At 45.3% G+C, this 21,031-nt stretch overlaps 1 protein-coding gene across 1 annotated transcript in view; it reads left to right on the forward strand.

Annotated features, from left to right (window-relative positions):
* LOC133382829 (serotriflin-like) overlaps positions 1-21,031 on the forward strand; it is a 38,408-nt gene that overhangs the window by 11,390 nt on the left and 5,987 nt on the right. Inside the window, exons 2-4 of the mRNA XM_061622326.1 lie at positions 14,243-14,356; positions 16,389-16,479; positions 17,919-18,064. Of these exons, the coding sequence (XP_061478310.1) occupies positions 14,243-14,356; positions 16,389-16,479; positions 17,919-18,064 (351 nt within the window). The remainder of the gene's footprint in view (positions 1-14,242; positions 14,357-16,388; positions 16,480-17,918; positions 18,065-21,031) is intronic.

The following is a 21,031-nucleotide window of genomic DNA, read 5'->3' on the forward strand; positions in this document are numbered from 1 at the left end:
TGCCAATGCGTGTCATTTGGACTGATAAATGTCAAAGTGCTTTTGATGCTTTAAAGACGATGTTGATAAACTATCCTGTTTTGAAAGCTCCTGATTTTTCAAGCCCTTTTGTAGTTCAGACGGATGCCTCTAACTTTGGGCTTGGAGCTGCTTTGCTCCAGGAAGATGCTGCTGGAGAATTGCACCCTATTGCATACATTAGTAAGAAATTGCTTCCAAGAGAGCGCAATTTGGCTACCATTGAAAAGGAGTGTCTTGCTTTGGTTTGGGCTCTTGATAAGTTACGCCCGTACCTATGGGGACGTCATTTTCAATTGCAGACAGACCATTCTCCTTTGTGTTGGTTGAACAGGATGAAAAACTCCAACCAAAAATTGTTACGTTGGAGTCTGGCCCTCCAAGATTTTGATTTTACAATTCAGTTCATAAAGGGGCGTGATAATATAGTAGCTGATGCTCTATCTCGCCTATCTGTTCCAGTTGATTGATATTTGATTCATGCCTATTCCACTGACTGATTTCCCGGCTCTGATGACCTCTGGACCGTTTTTAGACCTTGTTTTACTCTTTTACGCTTTTAACATGTTTTATGGACTTTTTAAAGATTTTACGGCTTATGACCTTTTTTGAACTTGGACCAGTTTTGGATCACCCCATTTTTTATTCTATTTTTTTTTTTTAATTATTTTTTTTTTGATAATAAAGTTTTCTTTTTTTGGGGGGTGTTTTAGGGGTCCCTTATTTCTTTTTTTTTTCTTTTCTCCTTTATTGTTTGTTATGTTGTAACTTTGAATTTAATTAGAAGGCATAAGACAAGAAGTAGCTCACTTGCTTAAAATGTATTAAATTGTTTTTTCTTCTCTTTTTTATATGCTGTATTGTAATGTTGATGGATTTTTTTTTTCTGACTGTTCCCTTATTCCTGGTTGCTGTGGCGATGACGCAGAACTATTCAGAGTTCTGACATCATCTTCCCAAAAAGGGGCGTGTCATGAACCTGTAATGGTCATGAGTTATTAGAAATCTGATGACAACACTTTGGTTCCAGTAAGGGACTCTGGGAGATGGTTATAGTCAGAAAGGACAGGCCTTGCCAATTTGCAAAGTTAAGTTTCATTTTCCCAGCTGAAGACGGTTAGAAGAAGCCTTAACAAGCTGCACCTGTTTATCTTTGTTGATTAGCCAGTGCCTGGCACCCAAGGTCATCCTTGGCCTATGCAGTTGGAAAACACCGTTGGGAGGGGGGCCTGAAGGCGCGAAAATGTGAGAAACATCGAGAAGAAAGTTACATCAGTCAATTCCTGATTGGTCAATTAATCTTGGACCGTTAGGATCTTTTTCCCTTAAGTATAGGGCTAGGGACCCACAGCCTTTGTTCTCTGTTCTCTGCCTATGCTGACTGGCACCAGAGTTCCAAACCTTTTCTGCTTTATGGTTCCTGGGGTTGCTTATGGGAAGGCAACCTATGTCTGGTTCCATTGCTTTATGTTGAACATCCATCTCTCTTAGGAGAGGTGCCACGCAACCAACTACCTCGTATGTAAGTAGTTAGGTGAGCTAGTTTATTATTTTCTTGTTGTGTGTATGAATTCTCTTGTAAGAACCTAAACCCCTGTTGGGTGAATGGTCTTAAAGGATTACTTGCTGCTATATGATATGTGCACTTATATATTTTAATAAAGCTACTTCTATTTAACCTGGTGTGTTCATTTGAGAGAAGGGGTGGTTCTAAATTCAGTGTTTTGACCCAACCTCAGTCACTCACTACCAAAGAGGGTTAAGAAGTTAAAAGCTTGGATTTTAAGTGTTAAACCAGAGGTGCCTGGCAAGGAGTGTAACTGTGACTCTTGCCTTTTAGGACCTTGGTTTTATATACCTTCTGGGCTCAGAGATCCCCTGGCTCTGAGTGGACCAGTATACAGGGGTGGTGGCAGCCTACCTTCTACCTTGCAGGGTTGTTGTGAGCGTACACAGCCTTGGCAAGGGTGAAGTAATAGCTTTTCGGTTCCAGTCTCATTTCCCTAAGGGTGGGGTCTGAGCCTGATGCATGTTCCCGGGACCCTGAGGGTCGGGCGGGCATGACAGTAAGGGATCAAGAATAGTTTGTAACAGTTTTTGCACAAGCTCCAAGTGTTGGATAGGCTTGCCCCCTGCAGTTGTAAACCCCCTGTATTTCCACAGATGAATGTGACAGTGTATAACTCCAAAAGCATACCTGCTGTCGGTAAAAATAGTCACTTTCTTACCTGCTGACAATTGACATGCTCTGGCCAGCGCATAAATCTCTGCTGCTTGCGCTCCCCATCGTCCTGGGAGGGCTGTCGCCTCCACCACCTCCCATTGTGTTGTTATCGCAAATCCTGTATATCTTACCCCATTTTGGTAATAGGAGCTGCCATCTGTAAACAGTATAATATCCGATTCTGGCAATGGCTCATCAGACAGGTCTGGTCTGATCTGTAAGGTAGATTGTAAGACTTGCACACAGTCATGTTCCGGGAGGGGCAGGGGTAAATCGGGTAAGAGTGTGGCTGGATTTAATGGTCCACAGCGTTCAAATCTGACATTTGGATCCTCTAGCAGCTCTGCTTCCAGCTGTTGCTGTCTTTGTGCTGAAAACACCTGTGTGGTACCCTTTCGCAGCAAAGCCGAAAGGGCATGGGAGGTCCATACAGTGGTGGAGTGTCCGAGGGTCAGTCCTTTCACTTTGGTTAGCAGCAAGGCTGCCGCAGTCAGTGTGCGCGTGCATGTGGGGGTCCCACGAGCTACATTGTCAATCTGTTGAGAGTAAAACGCCACAGGGAAATGGCTGGGACCATATAATTGTGTCAGAACTCCACTGGCCACCCCACATCTCTCATGTACAAACAGATTAAAAGGTTTCCCATAATTTGGCGGTTTCAGGGACATGGACGTGGCTACGCTTTGCTTTAATAATTCAAACGCCTTCTCGTTGTCCCGGCTCCATTGTATCAGATCAGGAGCCTTGCTTGCAGTAAGCGCATATAGTGGCTTGCTCAATTCTCCACATGATGGCAGCCACGGTCTACAGAACCCAATCAGTCCCAGAAACCCCCTTAACTGCCTTTTTGTTCTTGGAAGGGGGCAGTTTTGTATGGTAGAAATACGCCCCGGGTCCATTTGTCGCCCCTCTGGCGTTAAGATAAACCCCAAGTATTTGACTCTTTCTGATAGCCACTGGATCTTCTTCGGGTCTATTTTGTGACCCCTTGAATGCAAGTATAACAGAAAAGCCTTACCGTCTTCTCGCAGCGCCCCCTGGTGCTCATTGGTAATCAAAATATCATCAACGTACAGAACAAGCACGGAACCTCTTTTTGGGGTGAACCCTTCGAGATCGTCCCTCAGGCATTGGCTAAACACCCCGGGACTATCGCGGTATCCCTGTGGGATTCGGGTCCAAACGAAAGAGCGCTGGTCCCATTCGAGTCCGAACAGATATTGCGAATCTGGGTGGAGAGGGATGCTAAAAAAGGCATTTTTGAGATCAATCACGGTAAACCACTTCGCGTCCCATGGAATCTGACTGATAATCGTTACTGGATCTGGAACAACAGTGTGCAAAGGGATCACATACCTGTTTACCGCCCTCAAGTCTTGGCAAAACCTCCACCGGACTGGATCTCCGGGTTTCTTTGGAGGTTTCTTTATTGGTAGTATTGGCGTGTTGCAGGGGGTCCGCTGCGGCCGGATAACTCCTTTTGCAATGAAGCCTTCTATTATGGGGCGTATGCCTTCTCTTGCTTCTAGTGACAGAGGATACTGGGCGACGTTTGGTGGCGGGAGGGATGGCTTTACCTGAATTCGAACGGGGCTTACTGATCGCAATAGCCCCACGTCTGTATCTTCCGTGCCCCATAAGTCAGATGGCAGGTCAGCAAGGTCTCCCGGTAAACCGTCTCCTGCATGTTTGTGTCTAAGTGTATTACCCGTAGGCACCCCTAATACACTCATCAGCAAGCCCACCCCTTCAGGGGTGCAGGTTAAGGTAGCCTCCAGTTTACACAACATGTCACGTCCCATTAAGGAAATGGGACAAGAAACAGAGTAGAGAAAAACGTGGTTAAACATTTTATCATTGTATTTAACTTGCAACGGTAGTGTTGTGCACATGGGCGTGGGGTTTCCATCTACCCCCATTGTCATTTTTACTTCTTTACTCAACCAGTTTCCTGGTGCTTCATTAATCAGGGAGTATGTAGCTCCCGTATCTACCAGAAAGGTCACCGCTTGTCCTTGCACGTTTAGGGACAGTCTGGGTTCTTGAGTTGGGAGAGAGAGAGAAAGAAACATCCCTACTAAAGACATCAGATTCATCAGACCGGATCCTGCCCCCTCCCTTTCCACAGTTAGTCATTGTTGGTGTGCTGGGCGCCCTCCGTACTGATCCCATGAAGCCGGCGTCTGTTGGACAACAGGAGGGGGTGGAGGTGGGTAATCCGTTTGCGCACCTGTGAAATCTGGGTAAGAAGGGTTGTTAGAAATGTGTTGCACGTTCCCTGTCCTCCACGGACAGTCCTTCTTGAAATGTGTGTACTCTCCGCACTGAAAACAAGCCCTATCTCCTTGCCATGGACTTCTCGTTTGTCCTCTTCCTCTCTGATTTCCGGCTCTCGGCCCCCTCGGAAAACCTCTGCCTCTACCTCGAAATCCTCTATTTGGTGGCTGGCCTCTTATAGCAAGAGCCAGCATTTCAAAGTCCTCTTTTTTCTCCTTCTTCCTACTTTTCTCCTTGTCCTTATCCCACACAAAATCCGCTACTTCCAATATCACTGTCACAGCTTCCCCCCCCCATCCGGGTCTGAAATTCAGAAAATAATCCCTCACCGCTGGCTGCGCTTGATGAACGAAATTGGCAATGAGGGTTGGGTGATCCAACACGTTTTCTGGGTTCAGATTTGTATAGCTACGTGCTCCCTCTAACAAGCGCGACCAGAATTTTCTGGGAGGTTCACTGGCTTCTTGTTTTATTGCCATGAATTTAGCTTGGTTGGGGGGTTTCTGTGACATCCGCTCCAAGTGTGTCAACAGCCTATCCCTGTCGGTCTGCAGCTGGGCGCGGCGAGGCTGCGTCCAGTCTCCCGCTACCCACGCTGCAGCCACCCGTGCTTGGTCCGACCAAGCTCTATTTCCCGCTGCCTCCGCAGCCCATGCAGTCTCCAACGTCCACAACCTGCTACGTTCTTCACCTGTCAAAACCCTTCTCAGCAAATGTTCCACATCCGAGTATGTCGGATTGTGGCTTTCGAACAACCTGCCCAACAACTCTCTAATTCTCCTTGGCTGCTCACCAAAAGTTCCAGCCATCCTACTCCATTCCTTTAAATCCCATTCCAACCAGCTCTTTAGCTCAACTACTTCGGTACGCTGGATGCCCCCTCGGGCATCTACGTACGGCTGATCATGTACAAGTAACGGCATCTCTAATGCTTCTGCCTCCTGCCTTTTCTTTTCTTTTGTTCGCTGGCGCGTGTCCATACCCCCTGAGGCACCCTTCTCCTCTTCCCTTTCATCTGTGTCATCATCCGACACACATGAAAGAAACCTCTTCTCCGGAGTGGGATTTCCGCTCCCGGGAGCTGGGAGCGGATCCGGAGCAGAAGGTATTATAGATCGGCTCAGGACCGTTCTTTTACTTGACGTATTGTCATTAAAATAAGAAGGAGGGGGTTCCTCAATGGACAGAGTTCTTATTGCCATCAAAGTAAGACTGTCCCATTTTTGTGACCCTATTTTCCATAGGAGCCAGAATTCCAGTTGGTCTGGGTGGGTATCCCCAATCCGTCTCCGCAATCCCAACAACGGAACGGTTTCAAAGGACCCATCCCTCGGCCACCGTTCACCCGGCACCGATACTGCAGTCATCCGCGGCCACTCCTCCTCACAGAGCTGTATCATTTTTTTCTTTTTTAAACCTCTCCTCCTCACTGGCAACTCTTCCTCTTGCCACAGCATGCACATGATTCCCAAAGGGCTGTCCTTGACCGGCACACCCTCTGTATTCCCCATGACGTCTGATAGCGGGTTTTTTCTCAACTGTGCTTTATCCCCAAAATGTCAAAGCCGCCCGCTTTTATTGATAACCGAGAAAATTCTCTCGTGGCGCCTGTTATCAAATTAAGGGGTGCAATGGCAAAAAGGGGGTCCGCACAAGGGATCCCGGACGAGCCCCCAATTGTTAGATCCAAACCCAACACGCAAGCTGTCCTGTTACCCCAGCTCACTTATTACACCCCGGGAGAGTGCGGAGCTGAGTAAAAAGGAACCCACTATCAGAGATCAAACAACACAAAACAAAGCCTTTGCAAAGGGGACCCAATACTTACAAGCCAAAGCAGGTGAGCATGGGAACCGCGTTTATTGATAGATGGGGGTTTATATAGGTTTACCCTGAAGTTTACAGTATCATGTTCATGTCATAAAACATAAAGAAACAATTGCTAACTGCCCGGGCTTTGGGACGTATGTGAGAAAGAAAAAAGGGGTATAGGAGAAGAACAAAAGTGGAAACATTGCACTGTCAACTTGTCTACATATTTCACATGTCCTTGAGATAAGCACTATGCAGGAACGGACAAAGGCGCATGGGAAGAGGAGGTTCAATTGCAACCGGGCGCCCTCTAACTTAAACACAGACATGGTATTATTTCGTCTTGCATATCAAAAGGGAGGGATACAACTCGAGAGCTATGAGGGACAATAAAGCAGCCTTTGACATTTCTGAGTGAAACATTTTGACAGTAATAAGCAAAGCCATAAGCATATATACGGTATGAAATGCATAGTAGGGGAGTCTCCAGCGTAATCCGGCTTTTATTATGTGAGCCACTGGAATGTCGGTAAGGGTTAGGTCACAAGGAAATAAATCTACATTTTATACCGAAAGTCAGATAAATGCCACTCTGGTTCTATTTCTCATGAAGCCTAAGCTGGTTTAGGTAAGACCAGTGAACTATAGTTTTATTAACACAGGGGTTTCAATTTGAACACAACAACTCTCATGACTAGAATATAATGTTTGAAGGATATAACTTGTTCAAAAAGAACAGAAGGACTAGAAAGGGATGCGGAATAATGCTATTTGTTAAAAATATATATTTTATATAATATATAAAATGGAGGACTTCAATTACCCCAATATCTTTTGGGAAACATATTCTGCCAAACACGGCTCCTCCAATAAATTCCTGACTTGTGTTAAAGATAACTTCCTTCTACAGAAAGTGGAGGAAGCAACTAGAGGATCAGGTATCCTTGATCTGATTCTAACGAACAGGGATGACTTGATGGATGAAGTGGCAGCTACAGGAACTTTGGGGAAAAGTGACCACACTCTACTAGAGTTCTTGATCTTAAAGGAAGCAAAAGCTGTGAGTAACCATATGCATACCCTGGACTTCAGGAAAGCCAATTTCAATAAACTCAGAACAATGGTAAGTAAGATTCCATGGCAAGCGGCCCTAATGAGAAAAGGAGTCCAAGATGGGTGGGAGTTTTGAAAGAGTTTCTAAAGGCACAATGGCAAACAATTCCATCAAAGAAAAAAGGGGGAAGACAGCAGAAGAAGTCAATGTGGCTTCACAGAAAGCTTAGAGATGACCTAAACACAAAAAAGGACACATACAGGGAGTGGAAGGACGGCCAGACCACAAAGGAAAAGTACAGACAGGTAGCATTGAATTGAAGGGATGGCGTCAGGAAGGCTAAAGCTGAGAATGAGCTGAGGTTAGCGAGAGATGCGAAAAGCAACAAAAAAGCTTTCTTCAGGTACATCTATAGTAAAAGACAGAGAAAAGAAATGGTGGTACAGCTGCTCAATGAGGATGACAAAATGATAACAGATGACAAAGAAAAGACAGAAATGTTCAATTCCTACTTTGCCAAGTTGTCTATGACCCTCCTGGGAAATGTGAAACTGAAGGGGCAGGATTGCAGCTTGAGACTGATAGACAAATGGTCAAGGAATACCTAATCACTTTGAACGAGTTCAAATCTCCAAGACCCAATGAATTGCATCCTAGAATATTGAAGGAACTGGCTGACAAACTGTCAGAACCATTGTCTATTATATTTGTGAAATCGTAGAAGATGGGTGAAATGCTGGATGACTGGAGGAGGGCTAATGTCCCTATCTTCAAAAATGGCAAAAAGGAGGAACCTGGGGAAAGGTTCCACTACAAACCAGTCAGCCTGATATCAATCCCTGGGAACATTCTGGAACAGATTATAAAGCAGTCAACTTGTAAGCATCTTGAAAACAATGCAGTGATTACTAGAAGTCAAAATGGATTTATCAAGAACAAATCCTGCCAGCTAATCTTATCTCAACTTTTGATCGGGTAACCTCCCTGGTAGACTGTGGGAATGCTGTGGACATAATATACCTTGACTTCAGCAAAGCTTTTGACAAAGTGCCCACTGATATTCTGATTAGCCAGCTAGCTATCAGGTGGATCCACAGTTGGCTACAGAATCGTACTCAAAGTTCCTTGTCAAACTGGGGGCAGGTAACGAGTGGGGTACTCCTGGGCCCAGTGTTCTCACAGTTAAGAAGTTTTTCCTGATGTTCAGTTCAAATCTGGCTTCCTATAACTTGAGCCCATTATTCCATGTCCTGCACTCTGGAATGATCGAGAAGAGATCCTGGCCTTCCTCTGCGTGACAACCTTTCAAGTACTTGAACCAGTGCTATTATATTTCCCCTCTGTCTTCTCTTCTCCAGGCTAAACATGCCCAGTTCTTTCAGTCTCTCCTCATAGGGCTTTGTTTCCAGTCCCCTGATCATTCTTATTGCCCTCCTCTGAACCTGTTCCAGTTTGTCTGCATCCATCTTGAAATGCGGAGACCAGAACTCGATGCAGTACTCAAGATGAGGCCTAACCAGTGATGAATAGAGGGGAACTAATACTTCACGCGATTTGGAAACTATCCTTCTGTTAATGCAGGCTAAAACAGCATTTGCCTTTTTTGTAGCCACATCGCAATATTGGCTCATATTCAGCTTGTGATCAATGATAATTCCAAGATCCTTCTCACATGTCGTATTGCTGAGCCAAGTATCCCCCATCTTGTAACTGTGCATTTGGTTTCTTTTTCCTAAGTGTAGAACTTTGCGTTTATCCCTGTTGCAGTGGTGTCACTAGGGGGGTGTGGGGGGTGTGGACCGCACCGGGTGACACCATCCGAGGGGGTGACACCCAGAGCTGCCCCACCCCTAGGCACCGGGAAGCGGGGCAGTTGCAGGGACCCAGGGAAGCAGCAGCAGCAACGACGAAGAGAGAGGGGAGACAGAGAGAGATAAGCGACCCCTGCCCCCAGCCAATAAGCTGTGAGGGCCTGCCCCCAGAGGAGAGGCAGTCTGCGGGGCCTATCGGCTGTGTCCTGCCATTTTACCTTCGGCCTCCCTTCCCTCCCCCTGCGAGGCCGGTGTCCACGCCCCCTCCTGGTTGCCTGGTGAAGCCTGAGGCCTGGCTGGGGCCTGCTCCCCACTTGCCGCCTGCCGAGATGCTGCACGGCTTTAAGGCCGGAGACCTCATCTTCGCCAAGAGGAAGGGATACCCACACTGGCCCGCCCGGGTAGGTCTGTGTGAGAGAGATTAAAAGAGCGGGGGGGCAGGGAGGGAGGAAGAAAGAGCGCTCCTTGTCGCCTGACAACCACGCCCCTCCCTCCCTCCCTCCCTCCCGCACTGGGTGACACCAACACTAGTGACGCCACTGCCTTGTTGAATTTCATTCTGTTGTTTTCAGTCCAATGCTCCAGCCTATTAGGGTCCTTTTGAATTTTGTCTTCCACCGTATTAGCTGTGCCCCCTAATTCTGTATCATCTGCAAATTTGATAAGCCTGCTCTGTACCTCCTCATCCAAGTCATTAATAAAAATGTTGAAGAGCACTGGGCCCAGGAGTGAGGAATATTTATTCCACTTTAAACAGTCATGGCTTCCCTGAATGAATCCTGGGAAGGGTAGTTTGTGAAGGGTGCTTAGAGTTGTTAGGAGACTCTGAGGGCAGAGACATAGTTATTGTTCTGCTGGTTCCAGAGCGTCTCCACCTCTCTTTTCTGAGAATGGGGGTACACAATGCTAGTCAACCCCATCCCTTTCTACTGTAAAACCTGATGGGATCAGATTGAGTGATTTTTTAAAAAAATATTCACTTCAAAGAGATTTCACAACTGATCGGCAGATCAACTCATTGCCCCTCCAGATATGGCTATTGGAAACCCTTTGCTGTAGGTGACTAATGTGCTCACAGCCCTATTCTCCTCCCAGAGCTACCAACAAGTGGTTTAACAGTCAGACCCTCTTCCCAGAGAACTCTGGGAGCTGAGAAGGATAGGGGTCTCCTAACAACTCTCAGCACCCTTCACATACTACCCTTCCCAGGATTCTTTGGGGGAAGCCATGACTGTTTAAAGTGGAATAATAGTGGAATAAATGTATGTTGCAAATATGGCCTAACTCAGTGCAGGTGACAGAACACTGGCATAATAAAATCCTATTAGCTAGCCCCAGTTCCCAGTCTTGATGCCCAATTTTGAACAAGCCGAAGCTTTCAAAGGCGGGCACACATATTATCCACAGCACTTCGCCCCAATTTGGCGAAGAGATTGGTGTCTTCACTCATGCATGCAGATGATATTGTCCTTTTATCCCAAACAAGTGTCGGACCCTGACACTTGCTGAGAGCGCTTGCCTCCTTTTGCACAGAAGAATTGCTAGAAATTAATCACGCTGAATGCAAGGTATTAGTCTTCTCTCGAAGAAAGCGTAAGCAATGGTGGCAAATTAATAACCACCCTATAGATCAGGTTACTGCTTTCAGGTATCTGGGAATACTGTTTCACTCCTCAGGTACTTGGAACAAGAACGCCGCGATTGCCCAGAGATCGGTAAAGGCATTGCTATCCTTTTTTTATACTAAAGGCGGTCAACGTGTCCCCTTGGCTGTACAGATATTCAATGACAAGGTCACTGCCCAATTACTGTATGGGCTCAGATTTGTGTCGGTGGTAATTACGCACCGCTGGAATCTACCCAATCCAAATTTTTGAGAACAATAATGGGTTTCTAATGTGGCTTTACGTCTTGAGCTAGGGATATTACTAATTGAGACCTGCGCCTGGATGTATAGATTCAGTTATTGGCTGAAGCTATTATGCTTCCCCACCGGGCTGGTGCCATTGGCGGATACTTTCCAGTCCAATTGGAAGCAGGCAATGATTAAAAAACTGCAAGCCCTCGGCCTCTCGCTCCAAGAGGTTGGGGCCTTAGGCTACTCGAAGGCCAAAATAGATATCATCCAACGTCTTAAAGACATTGAATTTCAAAACCATCTGAGCTTGGCTGCTGCCTATTCTCACTGCTATATCAATGAGGAATCTTTTGCACCTGCCAATTATTTAGCAAATTTGCACATTTTTAAATATAGGAAATCGTTCGCCTTAGCGAGATTTAATGTCCTGCCATCAGTGTTGTTGGAGGGAAGGTATAAGGGTGTCACCCTCCGTGAACGGGTTTGCCCCTGTGGGGCTGGGGAGGTGGAGTCTACAAGCCATGTATTATTGCATTGTTCTTTATATTCGGACCTCCGTACTATTTTCATCTCCCCAATTTTGCTTTAATTTTCCTCGGGCTCGGAGGCCGACTTTTTATATTGCCTGCTTGCAGATCAGGATCACTGGATTACTGCAAAGGTGGCCTCGTTCTGTGCAGCTGCTATAGCATGCAGGAGGAAGCTAATATGTCCTCTATAATACGAGTTCATGATTATTTTTATCCGAGTTTTATGTAATGTTCACAAAATTTTAATTACCTTTTAATATTGAAGCTATTTATGCTGTACTCTATTGTACTGTATTGGGCTGCCTGATCTTTGACTGAAATAAATCTATTCATTCATTCATATGCATAGCACTAATTCAAGTCGGCGGTTACTAGAGTGTGGATAACTCTAGCAAGGCTACATTGACCTGGGAAATGTAACAAACATTGACCTTGCACTTGCTGAAGCCCCTCATAGCAAAACATTCGATCCAATGCCTGCAAAGGCTGCCTTGGGTAGTGTAATGGGCCCAGCCCCATATAGGCTTAAAATGTGCTTATTATTGCTGTAATAGCTTACATAGTATGCTTATTTCATAGTATGCATAATGCTAGATGGCAAAAATATCTTTTTTAAAAAGGCTTCCTCCCTCCCAGTAAAGCAATGAGTTTTTAAGAGAATTTGGTAGCAGAGTGCAAGGAGATATGGTGTCTGGGAAGAGAGATAAGGTGTCTCAGAAGGCATCCAAATGCTCAGATGGAGGCCGGGCTTGGCAACCAAGAGGTCTTCTGTATCTTTAAAAATTGTGCAGGCGGAGGGAGAATTCCATCTTGTGGTTTTTCTCATTACAGTGTTGCAAGAACACCTGCACTTGGCTGACGTTCTCTTCTCCTAAAGATACAGGATCAGTCTCAGGCCATGAACCTGGTGACCCTAGTGCCACCAGAACCACCAGGAAATACTTCTGGTTAAATTGCCTAGTTGTTGACAAAAGGGTTCGCGGGTCAAACTTGCTGTCTCTAGCAGATGGAACAGAGAGTCATCATGCAGAGAAGACAGCTGATAAAGCCATGGGAAAGTGCCTCTCTTGGATAAAAAAGTTTGTAAAAGCCAGTTCACTTTAGGCTTAGCACCCATCTCCGACTGGAGGCAGGTTGAAGAAGGTCTGCAGGAATAATGATTCCATATATGTCATCTGATGGGTGAGATGTATTGTGACATGTACGTCCATGTACATTGTAACTTTGGCTCTGGAGCAAGACTTTGAGTTTAACTCAGTCCTTTTATCTATTGTAACCCAATTAAGTAAGTTATATTTTCAGGGTCTTATACTTTGATGTTAAATACAGCAACCTCTTTCTTGCTGATTTGTATTCTTATTTCCTGTATCTGCTATGATAGCTAAGGCCACTTAGAATGCATTTTAATAGTTGCAGTGTGAAAGATATGAATAAATAGCATGTATTAGAAGCATATTCTGCTGTCTGAAGTCTGACTCCCAAATAGAAAATTTCTGGTACCTCCCAAGACCCAAGAATCCTTGGGTGGGGTTTCTATCTATTTATCTGCCTACTTTTTGATGACTGCTGTTGAAAACCTGTGACCCTAGGTGAACTAATGTTCAACGCGTAAGGACTGTGAGTAGATACGGATAAAGGGAGAAGGCAAAGAACCCTTGACCCTGTGCATTCATAGGAAAGAGGGCTGGCCTTGCTGGTATCAGTAGGGATGCACAAATCTGTTAATTTTGGTTTCTCTCTGTTTCTCATTTTTTGTATGCATTTTGCCTAATATGCTCAGATTTACAAGCAATTTTGTACATTATTTTGACTAATAATATGCATTTTTGTGTGTACTTTCACCTAATGTGCACATTTGTTGGAATCGTGTTTTTGTTGGGAAACTGCATCACAAAATTTTGAAGTGTGAATGTTGAAGGATAGCTGTGTTTTGGTTCACCCATTGGTCCAGGAAGTTAAAATTAGGCAGATTCACACTAAAGCATGAAGTGAATAACCCACCCACCCCGTTCCTTGCCCTGGGACTATAGTGCTGCTAGTTTTGGTTTCTTTGTTTTTGCAAAGCCTCTCCAGCAATAATTCCAAGTCCCTGGGTACAATATTCAGGTGCCCCCTGAAACAGCTTGCTCTGCCTTACTTCATGGTAGTGCCAGCTGCAAGGAGAGATCACTTCAATTCCCTCCTTAAATGGTAATATATGAATTGCCCTCAGGCTGGATACTTACATGTAAATGTGAGACAATTTATATAATGAATCTGAAATTTGTAGCAATATCACAGATGAGGATTTAATCATCCTGTGGTGTCCTAATAATAATATAAATGTTGTTACTATATTTTAGGCTCTTGAAAGAAGGAAGTACAGGCATACCCCGCTTTAACATACGCAATGGGACCGGAGCGTGTATGTAAAGTGAAAATGTACTTAAACTGAAGCAATTATCGATGCATGTACTGCACTGCAATCGCCACCAGATGGCAGCGGTGTCATGCCATTAAGTGTCCATAATTGCGAAGCACCGTAAGTGGGATATGGTGGCGTATGGTGCATGTACGTTATAGCGAGGCGACGTTAAGTGAAGCGATGTTAAGCGGGGTATGCCTGTATAATTTTTTAGATCTAATAAATCTCTGGCATAACTTTTTTTTTTAAATTAGGGTAAGTCACCCATTGTGAACGATGTCCCTCTAGAGAAACAGAAGGAAATCCTTCATACAATGAATAACATCAGGAAGCAGGTGGATCCAACTGCTACCAACATGCTGAAAATGGTAAGATATAACTCACTGAAGTTGCCAGGTATTGTTGAAAGTCTTCACAGTGACACTGTAGGCAAATCTTCTTTCCTCATAGCATCGGTACAGACTTTGGGACATAGTTTAGAAACTGGAGCCAAGTGGCATTGAATATGTGATGTGTGATCAAACCCAGAGACCTTGTTGACTAGGCATGGATTGACCTTGGGCTGACGCGCTGATTCTGCATGGGGAGTGTAGAGCACCAGCCAAGGACGAATGCAGGGTGAAAAAATCTTGCATGCCACTTCCAGCTTGGCGAGCATCCTTTGCTTCTTTTGCAAAGTGAATGGGAACATGGCCCAGAAGCCTCGGCACCTGCTGCAATTCTCACAAGGTGTACTGAGAGGCTGGAAACAGCGTGTGAATCTGCATATGTGTATGACAGTGAGAGAGGCAACACAAATGCATACACACACATCGCTCTCTGTCCTCAACTCCCTGCTTCTAATGCTATTCTCCCACCCATATCTGGCCTTTAACAATATTGAAAGTAGACTCACCTCTGTGTTGTGGTGGCCCCCCATTTTCTGAAATCTTCCATCACTGCAATGCAGCTTTTTAGCAGAGAGTTGGGTTAGCCAGATGGAAGCTATAAAACTTACTGTGCAGATCAACATGACCCTCCTCTGCTTAGCTATGAGAGGCAGTGAATCTTTTGTTAGGGTGTCGCCACTTGCCAGCATATTCATGGAGGAAAGTTTAGTTACATGCTCTCTTCCACTCAAATGAGTGTGACTTTAAAGCCTTTGTTGGATCATGCCCAGCGAAATTATAAATGGATTGGGATTTAAGCAGTTTACGAAAAAGGATGTGAACTGCCCCTATATCTGTTCAGTATTTGGTATTTAATGCTTTGATTCCAGCCCATCTGGGAGCAATCTGCATGGGGCTTCCATCCCCAGCTAGGTAGGAGTCACCTGTGCCATTAGCACAGCCTTTCCCAACCAGTGTGCCTCCAGATATTGTTGGACCACAACTCCCATCAGCCTCAGCCAACATTGCCAATGTTCAGGAAAGATGGGGAATGTGGTCCAGCAACATCTGGAGGCACACTGGTTGGGAAAGGCTGCATTAGACGCTTCAAGGGGTTTCCCTTCTCCAATTTAGCAGTCGGAGGTGTGCCTGCAAACCCCTTTTAAAAAAAGCTAAAATGCCTGCTTTGGGAGGAAAAGTTGGGAACCCAGATTCAGTCTCCTTCACGGCCAAATGCTGGTAGGATTTTTCCTGCTGTTTGTGTGCTCCATTGTATTGTGTGTATGTGTGTGTCCAGACTCTCTCTGCAACCTTCCAGTCTGTGCAGAAAGGGGGGCACTCTCTGTGGCAGCATATATATATATATATATATATGTTTTTACTGATTTTTATGGCGAAGGGTGGGTTAGAAATATAAGTATAAGAAATATAAATATAAGTGTTATTTCATCTACACTGGCTTCCAGTTGTTTGCCGGGCCCAATTCAAGGTGTTGGTATTAACCTTTAAATCCCTATACGGTCTCGGCCCAGTTTATCTTACGGAGCGCCTTCAACGCCACCAATTATGCCGCCCGACAAGATCAGCCACTCAAGGCCTTCTCTCAATCCCGCCAACAAAAACAGCTAGATTGGCGGGTACAAGAGAGAGGGCATTCTCAGTGGCGGCCCCCACTCTCTGGAACTCCCTCCCACAAGATCTCCGGCACGCCTCTTCCCTAAATGTATTCCGTAAAGCCTTAAAGACCTGGCTCTTTCAACAGGCCTTTGGGATCTCCGGGGAGGGTTAATTACTGCGACTGAAATGCCTCCTATCCTGTTTTAATATCGTTGCTGCTGTATTATTCTCATACTGTTTTTTATTGTATTATTGTATTTTATCTCATTGTGTTTTAACTGTTTTGTACGTCGCCTAGAGTGGCCTTTGGCCAGATAGGCGACACAGAAATTAAATTTATTATTATTTATTTATTAAGTAATAATAATACGGTATAATAGTAATGCTTTTATTTTCCATTTTTTACTATACAAAGAAATGGAACAAGAAAGCTGCTGCAAATGCAAAAAAATATGCTGCAAAATGTCAGTTTAGAAGCAGCCCCATAGAGGAGCGAAAGGTGGATGGTAAGTAAACTCTACAGATGTTTTACACTTTATAAATAAAGAATGAGTTAGCCACAAAGGGGAAAACAGTTCTTTGGAGGCAATTTGAGCACAAAAAGGTCTGAGGGGGAAACATTAAGTAACACCCTCCCAATATTTGCTCAAATGGGAGACTGTTACATATATCTACACATATAACATAGAGTTCCATCTTCACTCAGGAGGCAAACTAGGGCTGTGTCTACATGAGGTGTTAATATGTGTGTGGGTTGCACTGATCCAATTTTCCTGGGTGCGCTTTGTGCACTTTTGTCCACACATGAGCACTTTCAAAGTTATGCCTCCAAAATATATTTCAGTATTTGACTTCCTCACCTCAGTTACTCGTTCCCTGCCTTCTGGACGTTCCACAAACCTGAGGTCTTCATGGACATGCATACAAGCATGATTTATCTGCACCAGGGCCAGCACCAGAGGGAGGCCAGGTCGGGCCCTGGCCGAGGGCCCCTGAAGGGCCCCTCCTTAGAGTGGGTGGGTAGCGCTCCCTTCCACAATCCGTGGCAGCATCAGCTCCTGACCCTACCATGGATCACGAGAGAGAGCTTCCAGGCACCCCTACTACTGCTGTGCAGGCCCACGACACCCTCCTGCATGCTCCCTTGATATAATAATAATAATAATAATAATAATAATAATAATAATAATAATAATAATAATAATAATAATAATAATAAATGCTGGTTGCGTTGCAGGCACAAGCCTGCCATCAACCAAGATGGTGGCCGAGGTTTCCCTAAGGGGCTGATGCCCCTGCTGCCATCTTGGTTGATGGCAGGGATTCTCACGCATAGCATGCATGCATGCCATCAACTAAGATGGCGGTGGAGGCATCAGCCTCTTAGGGAAGCCTCGGCCACCATCTTGGTTGATGGCAGGCATATGTACACAGCGTGGGCAGCATTCACCAAGGGAAAAGTAAGTAGGTGGAGCATGCATGCAGGTGCCGGGGCCCGGGGCAGGCTGGTGCCCAAGGGCCCTGGCATGCCTGGTGCTGGCCCTGATCTGCACATGTGCACCAATTGTTTTATCCCATGAATAGCACAACACACTTTCAAGAACATTTCACGGCAGGCAAAATGGAGGGTTTGTATTTACAGAAAGGTAGGAAGAAAAGAAAGAAAGAAGACAATGATGACATTTTATCATTATCATTATCATGGAAGACTCTGGGGAAGACCTGGATCACTTCGGGGTAGGCTGAAATGCTTCCAAAGCAGCCTGCTGCGGTTTGGTATTCGGGCGTCATCCGAAGTGCATGTGCTTCCCTACTGTTTATGTAACTTTGGGCTATGGTCAAAATGCCCACACAGGCCCTAATTGTTGAATCAGTTTTGTGACTAATGTTACTGAATTTGCACCAAGCAAAACAAAATTTGCAACCACATTTCTTCTTATGGCAGGTATTGCCTGCGGTGAAACACTGTCACAGTCAGTGACTGCCAATGGCTGGCCAGTTGTTATAGCATCATGGGCTAGCACAAAGTCCAGTTTCATGTATGGCGTTGGGCCAACTGATCCAAAGAAAAGCATTTATAGCTATACTCAGGTATGAACAAAAACTCCAAATGTATCTGGCAAGTAAGATGGTCTTTTGGAAATAAAACTAATGTACAGAATATTTGCTCTTTTGATGCAATTTAAGTAACTCTTCTTCCGTTTTACCACCTGCATGGAACTTTGTAAAGAGCCTAGTTAATTCTATAAGTGCCAGGGCTGGCGCCAAAGGGCGGACAAGTTGGGCCCTGTCTGAGAGCCCCTGTGGCTCAGAGGGGCCCCTGAAGGGCCCCTCCTTAGGGTGTGAGGGTAGCACTCCCCTTCTGCAATCCTCAGCAGGGTCGACTCCTGACCCTGCTGCAGTTCAAAGAGAGGGATCTCCCAGCCCCCTCTAAAGATTGTGTGGGCCCGAGGCACTCCCTGCTCCACCTACCTCTCCTCTCTCTCTGTGAATGCCAGGTGCACTGTGCACAGCTGTCATCAACCAAGATGGCAGCAGAGGCTTTTTTTAAGGGGCTGATGCCCCTACCTCCATCTTGGTTGATGGCAGGCATGTGTGCGCACACTGTGTAGGGCAGCGCACAGGGCATTCACAGAAAGAGAGAAGAAGTAGCTGGAGCGAGCTTGTGCCATGGGCCCACATGGTCTATGGGGGGAAGGCTGGCCCCCAAGGACCCAGACATGCCTGATGCCGGCCCTGATAAATGCTATACCATTTGGCCACGACTGGGGGTGGGGAGAGGGAGAAGAACCAACTGATGAAGGGCACAAGGAGTGGGGACAGTGTGTGTAGAAATTACATATGACTGAGCATGTGGAGTTGTTGAATGGCCAGCCAGTGAAATTGTATATAGTGCCTTAAGGCAGTGTTAAGGTACTCAACCCTAGGTCCCCATATGTTGTTGGACTACAACTCCTATCATCCATAGCCCTTAGTTAATGGTCAGTTAATGGTCAGGGATGATGAGAATTGTAGTTCAACAATATCTGGGGACCCAAGGTTGAAGAACACTGTCTTTTAAAAATAAACAAAAAACAAACAGAAATATGTGGCCTTCAGACAATCCTGGAAGAATTACCTCAGTCAAAACCTTAGTGTTTTTACAATTGTTGTGACTTGCCCTGGGGTGAAGGGTGAGATATATACATTAAGGGGAATGTAGGTTGGGTGGTTAATGTGCATAATAACCGGTCATTGTGCACATTCCCCAGGCCTCATGGAGAATATGCACATAATTCATTCATGAAGAAGGAAGTGTGCACATTTCCCAGTCAATGTACGCAATCCACAACAAGCCTTGGGGAATGTACATATACTGACTGAATTTTGCACATTCTCCAGATTATCCATAATCCTCAACGGGTCTTGAGGAATTTGCATATATTAACAGAGTTCTGCACGTTCTCCAGCCCTTATGCATAATCTCCAACAGGCCTTGGGGAATGTGCATATATTCACTAATTTTTGTACATCCTCTGGTCATTATGTATAAACTCCAAGACCGTTTGGGGAATGTGCATACCTGAACAGAATTTTGTACATTCTCCAGGCAATATGCACATTGTTTGGTCAGTATGCATCATCTCCAAGTAACATGCCTGTTGCACGCCACCCCAATCTCCAAGTGGTGAGATTTCCAGGGGTCCCTGCGCTCGTCCTGGGTTTGGTTTCCCTGGGAAGAAGGTCAGCAGAGACTGTGGTGTCTTTACAAAATATGGTTTATTTATTTATGCACATTCCAACCTGAGCTTAGGATGGAGGGGTTCAAGGCATAAGCAGTCCAATATCCAGCTTTTCCATCAGGGTTACAGGAGGCATCCTAAAGCCATGGTGCAGAGAGCCATTCTCTCTGCCTGCCTCCAGTTCCCAGCCATTCTCAGACACAACTAAAAAGACAAGCCTCTCCTCGGCCCCAGGAAGGGGGAGAAGGCTCTCCTGAAGAGTTGCAAGGACAAAAAGATCTTCCTGGCCCATTCACCAGTTGCTGGGCACCTGATAGACCTATTAACCAACCTAGCCACTCTATTAGCTTAACAAAAGAAACTCATCTGACCAGCAGAGCGAGTTTCTCACCCCAAGGCACAGGATTCCAAATTGGAGGCTCAAAGGGGACTCATAGAAATTATCCTATTCAGCCCCCAAACTCACAACAATGCCTTTGTTTTAGTTCAGTTCCTAGTTCAGAAGTGTGCCATTTGCACCCCTGGGCTGTTTCTGGCCCACTCCCTAATCTTACATGGACCTTTCACTGAGCAGCTAAGCAGAGGGAAGAAAAGAAGGTGCTCCAGATTAACATTTTTCTGCTGTCCAACCTCTTTTTCCTCACTTTCAGCTGTTTCCCAGTCAGCTGAGCATAATGGATTGCAAGGAGAGGGGATTTTAAAACCTTCCTTCTCCCTCCCACAATTTGATTAAAATTGTCCCCCATGTCAACTGTCATGAGCTTCATAGCAGCATGTAGTCCATCATAATTGGGATCACAGTGGAGGGAAGAGCTAACCAATTCAGGAAGTGCTACCCAGCAGGGAAAGGAGCTGGAAGAGAACGAGTAAGATGCATCTGGCTATACCCACTGGGTGTTCTGGTCCTGCCCAGTGCTGACAGATTACCTCTAAGGGAATCCATCTCTTGATGGGGAAAAATGTTGCTCACCCCCACTCTTATTGGCGTCTTTTCTGACTTTTTGGAAAGTGACAAACAGAGTCTATATGCACAGTCACTGAAGTGATATCAGAGAATGAGAATTCATCTTTCAGTCAATATTAGAACATTTCTACACACTCACAATTTTTCAATTTTATAACTTTTTCAAATAGTTAGTCTTTTCTCCCAAATTGCAACACATCAAGCGGCACCCAGCTCCCATCAAGCCACCCCCTTTTCTGTCATTTTTGCTTTCTGTCTCCTCAAAGAAACATTACTTTACATTTTAAAATCTATGTTGATACAAATCCCAGCACTTTAATTTCTTATTTTCTTCCTTGCAGAATTGGTTTGGCAGCTGAGAATCACATGTGT

This window comes from Rhineura floridana, chromosome 4 (genome assembly GCF_030035675.1).
Source record: "Rhineura floridana isolate rRhiFlo1 chromosome 4, rRhiFlo1.hap2, whole genome shotgun sequence".
Classification (NCBI taxonomy): Eukaryota; Metazoa; Chordata; class Lepidosauria; order Squamata; family Rhineuridae; genus Rhineura; species Rhineura floridana.